General features: G+C 30.5%; 1 protein-coding gene across 2 annotated transcripts in view; it reads right to left on the bottom strand.

The window, feature by feature from the left end:
* Positions 1-1656: 1656 nt before the first annotated feature.
* Positions 1657-2895, bottom strand: part of LOC108908479 (beta-1,3-glucosyltransferase) — a 38543-nt gene continuing 37304 nt past the window's right edge. For both annotated transcript variants that reach the window (XM_018712524.1, XM_018712525.1), the window contains exon 10: positions 1657-1872. In XM_018712524.1, coding sequence (XP_018568040.1) covers positions 1711-1872 — 162 coding nt within the window. In that variant the 3' untranslated portion in view covers positions 1657-1710. The remainder of the gene's footprint in view (positions 1873-2895) is intronic.

A 2895-nucleotide genomic window follows, 5' to 3' on the forward strand; every position in this document is an offset into this window, starting at 1 on the left:
AATAATAAAAAATTAAATTAAATAAAAATTAATCCTTTAAATGGAAAAGAGAGGAAAGGAAAATTATTATTATTTTTTTTTGTTTAAATTACTATGAAATTGACCAAAGTGGGATTAATTCAAGAGCGATTTTCTCAGAAACCGTTAAAGATAACGATTTGAAACAAGAGTACCTTTTTAACGTAAAACAGTTCGGGAAAACGGAATTTGCTGTCCAATTTGTTAAAAAGTCAAAGATGAAAAAGTTACACACGCAAAGTACCAAGGGCCCCCCCGTACCCACCCCAATGGACCTTGTGGAAATAAATGGATTAGTCCATCAAATTGCTCATCAAAATTTAGCTGTGTATACCAAATTTCATTCATTTATCACAACGCGATTGAGAGATATTGCAAAAAAATGATTTCCATTCCTCCCTCTTCAATGGGTCCCTGTGCCCTTAGGAAGCATTTCCGGACCCATGTTTATATGAACTTTTTTACTTAGTTTTGATCATAGAATCGGCCTGTTCAGGGTTGACAGCTAATTAAGAGACACCCTGTATAGAGTGGAAAAGCAGTTTTTCCAGCTACTATCATTTAGAGATCCACTGCACTAGCATTTGTTTGAGATGTATTATTACGTTTTAAAGCACTATTTGATGTACTGAATAGGTTTGAAATCTGTATATTAAAAAACCACCGAGATAAGGACCCTATTTTTTTTGTTTTTTTGTGAATAACTTTTTTATTTTGCAACCTAAAAATTTAAAATTTACAAAGACGTGACATAATATATTTACCTTTCGATCCTTTTTTTACAGAATTTCTATATCTTGACTTGGGCAGAAGATATACGCGCTCGCATTTTCGACTAAAAGTTATATTTTCCTGTAGTTTCATCCGATTTCAGTCAAATTCGTTCTTTTTATTTAATACTGAAAATTTTGCACAGTTTTTTCCAAACCAAAATTAAGCTCTGTCGGAGTTTTCGTTATTTGACCACTATTTTTATGACCAATTTGACTGAACTAAAATACACAAATTTAGGCATTTATTCTGTGTATTTTTTACTTAATTTTAAGCCCATAAAATTCGAGTTAGGCCCGATTTTTGAAACAGGCATGTGTTTGGTCTTATTCGCCCGGATTATGAGTGTCGTTTGTACATGTGTTATAATCTCTTTTAAATATAATTTTTGAAACTGGTTTTAGAGGAATCTCATCTATTTATTTTCACATCAGAAACAATTTGCTTGAAAATTCGTTCCCAGAAAAAGATTATACCAACGCACTCTATATAAACTTTTGGTAATTGAATTTTACGATGGCGGTAACTGAACCCAGGTCGACGCAGATAGTTAATCTCTTAAATCTATGAATGTACTTTAGCAGTCACATGCAGTGGGTGAATTTTTAAATTTTATTTTGAATGAATTTGAATTTTATTTTGAGTGAATTGTAAGAACGGTTTTTATATTTTATCTCACTTTCCAACAGGTCACTTTACTACTGAAATCCTGTCGTATTCGATCTTCATAACTGGGAGGTCAGACAACGTTTGTGATAATCGCAGATAATTTTTTATTTATGAAAGGAATTAGGTCTAGGAACTTTAGTGATGAACACGTTTCTAAAAATAATTTATTAAAAAATATATTTTTTATCTAAAATACAATAAATAGTAAACTGCATTAAAATATATGTAAATTCAATCCAATAAAATATACATCTATAACTCGTTGTGGATACTATTTTGATTGGTATTGGTGTTAATGTCGACATCCTCGAACCATTTCTTGTAAACATTGATGGGATCTATCATCCAGTGTTTATGAAAAGAGACGGCGGTTTGAGCTTCCAGGTATCCGGGTGCATAGTCGTTTGGTCGAGCCTGTAATTTATTGAGTTAGCTACTGCCAATGCCTTAACCTTAACATGCAATATAATTCCATTATAAATCCATAATTTGGATTTGAAAAAATTATTTTCAACTAGAACCGGGTCATTTTCCTATTTTTTCTCAGACAAGTGGTTCTACAAATGTATTCCTATGTGAGTCGGAAAAATATCGGTTGAAAACGTATAGTGATTCTACAAGGAAAAACTGGAGCTTGTATATTTGCTCTATTTTAAAGACTAATCAAATGAATTCAATAAATTTTCATAAAATTATATCCAATGAAGTCAATGTTCTTTGAATCAAAGCAAAAATCTGCCGCAATGCTTGGAATGAACTTAGAGCAAATATTAGGCAAGAGATTTTGTAGACCGGGGCGGATCTGTTTTGGGGTGGATGTGAGAGGGGGCAAGCAAATTTTTTCTGGAGTACCTTCACTACATCTACACGTAAAAGTGTAGATCCCCAGATCTGGGCGAGGTCCGGAACATTTTCAAAATTGCAAAAATGTTTAAAACATTTTTTAAAATACCTGTTTTATCGGAGTTTTTTTACTTATATCTTGGAACCAATGCATTTTGGAAGAATATTGAAGAGGAAAAAAAGTTGTAATTGTTTTAAAATATTTTAATTGCTCCGAGGGCTTTCTAATTTTTGTAAATAAAATCTTTAGAGTTAATAAAACAACACACCAAATTTCATTAAAATCGGTTTGATAGTTTTCGCAAAATAATATTTTGTAAATAATTTTGAAAAAAATTTTTCGAATTTTCAAAATGTTGCACAGCGTCAAATAAAGCATCTAGATATTTGAAAATTTTTTCACCGCTCAACCTTTCAAATGGTTTTTGAAAAGCTGTAAAATTTTAAAGTTAATTCTTTTTTTATTTTTTAACAATTAGATTACATTTATCCATTTGCAATTTAATTTTTTTCAAAAATCATAATTTTAAAGTCTATTTTTTCTTAATTGTATCTATATTTAACAAAAAAAATTAATTTCCAAATATTTTTTTT

This window comes from Anoplophora glabripennis, unplaced genomic scaffold (genome assembly GCF_000390285.2).
Source record: "Anoplophora glabripennis isolate ALB-LARVAE unplaced genomic scaffold, Agla_2.0 scaffold360, whole genome shotgun sequence".
Taxonomy (NCBI): domain Eukaryota; kingdom Metazoa; phylum Arthropoda; class Insecta; order Coleoptera; family Cerambycidae; genus Anoplophora; species Anoplophora glabripennis.